General features: G+C 46.0%; 1 protein-coding gene across 1 annotated transcript; it reads right to left on the bottom strand.

Annotated features, from left to right (window-relative positions):
• Positions 1-613: 613 nt before the first annotated feature.
• LOC104541894 (36.4 kDa proline-rich protein-like) lies at positions 614-1,393 on the bottom strand (the record flags this gene model as incomplete). Its single annotated transcript, XM_010186049.1, has 2 exons — positions 614-870; positions 1,291-1,393. Coding segments are annotated over 2 exons (360 nt in total), but the record flags the coding sequence as incomplete, so codon positions are not given.
• Positions 1,394-1,771: the final 378 nt, after the last annotated feature.

The following is a 1,771-nucleotide window of genomic DNA, read 5'->3' as shown; positions in this document are numbered from 1 at the left end:
GGTGGGTTTGGGGATTTTGGGGGTGATTTTGGGGTTTTTTGGGGTGGATTTGGGGGAGATTTTGAGGGTTTTTAGCGGAGATTGTGAGGTTTTGGGGATGGTTTTTGGGTTTTGGGGGGGATTTTCAGGTTTGGGGATTTTTGGGGGGCAGGTTTTGCAGGTTAGGGTTTTTTTGGGGTGGGTTTGGTGGGGTTTTGGGGTGGCTTTTGGTGGATATTGGGGGTTTGGGGGTGGATTTGGGAGATTTGAGGTTGGTTCTTGGACTTTTTCGTGTGGGTGTTGGGGTTTTTGGGGTGGATTTGGGGGTTTTGGGGTGGATTTGGGGGTTTTGGGGTGGATTTGGGGGTTTCTGCGCTGGGTTTTGAGGCTTTGGGGCTGATTTTGTGGGGTTTGGGGTGGAGTTTTGTGTTTCTGGGCTGGTTTTGGGGATGATTTTTGAGGTTTTGGGTGTTTTTTGGGGTGGATTTTCAGCTTTTGGGGACTTTGGGGCTGGTTTGGGGCTTTATTGGGGATGATTTTTGAGGTATTTGAGGTGTTTTGGGGGGTTTAGGGCGGATTTTGGGGAATTTTGGTGGATTTTGGGAGTTTTTGTGGGATTTTGAGGTTTCTGGTGTCATTTTGGGGGGGTTTGGGGTGGATTGGGGGGTTGCAGTGGTTTTAGGGGTTTTTGGGATGATTTTAGAGGGTTTCGGGGTGGATTTTCAGGTTTGGGGGATTTGGGGTGGATTTTGGTGGTATTTTTATGGATTTGGGGGGGTTTGTTGGATTTTGGTGTTTCTGGGGTGGATTTTGGGGTTTTTGGGGTGGATTTTAAGGTTTGGGGGACTTTTGGGGTGGATTTCTTGGGTTTTGTGATGGATTTTGGCGTTTCTGGGGTGGATTTCGGGGTTTTTGGGGAGCTTTTTGATGGATTTTGGGGTTTTGGGGTGGATTAAAGGTTTGGGAAACTTTTGGGGTGGATTTCTTGGGTTTTGTGATGGATTTTAGCGTTTCTGGGGTGGATTTCGGGGTTTTTGGGGAGCTTTTTGATGGATTTTGGGGTTTTGGGGTGGATTAAAGGTTTGGGAAACTTTTGGGGTGGATTTCTTGGGTTTTGGTGGCTTTTGCGTTTTTTGGAGTGGATTTTAAGGTTTGGGGGACTTTTGGGGTGGATTTCTTGGGTTTTGGTGGCTTTTGCGTTTTTTGGAGTGGATTTTAAGGTTTGGGGGACTTTTGGGGTGGATTTCTTGGGTTTTGGTGGATTTTGCGTTTTTTGGAGTGGATTTTAAGGTTTGGGGCACTTTTGGGGACTTTTGGGGTGGATTTTTTTGGGCTTTTGCTGGATTTTGGTGGTTCTGGGGTGGATTTTGAGGGTTTTGGGGAGGTTTTTGGTGGATTTCTTGGGTTTTTGGGGTGGATTTTACGGTTTGGGGGACTTCTGGGGTGGATTTCTTGGGTTTTTTGATGGATTTTGGTGTTTCTGGGGTGGATTTTAAGGTTTGGGGGACTTTAGGGGTGGATTTCTTGGTTTTTTTTGTTGGCTTTTGGTGTTTCTTGGGTGGATTTTGAGGTTTTTGGGGAGGTTTTTGGTGGATTTTGAGGTTTTTGGGGTGGATTTTGAGGTTTGGGGGACTTTTGGGGTGGATTTCTTGTTTTTTTTGATGGATTGTGGTGTTTCTGTTGGTTTTGGAAATTTTTGGAGCGGTTTTGTTGGTTTTGGAGTGCTTTGGGTTTTTGTCTGTGATGGTTTTGTTGTTTCTGGGGTATGTCTGCTGCTTTGGGGGGTACTTTT

The sequence above is a fragment of the Mesitornis unicolor genome, unplaced genomic scaffold, assembly GCF_000695765.1.
Source record: "Mesitornis unicolor isolate BGI_N332 unplaced genomic scaffold, ASM69576v1 scaffold30646, whole genome shotgun sequence".
Lineage (NCBI taxonomy): Eukaryota > Metazoa > Chordata > Aves > Mesitornithiformes > Mesitornithidae > Mesitornis > Mesitornis unicolor.
This window is presented reverse-complemented; position numbering and strand designations above follow the sequence as displayed.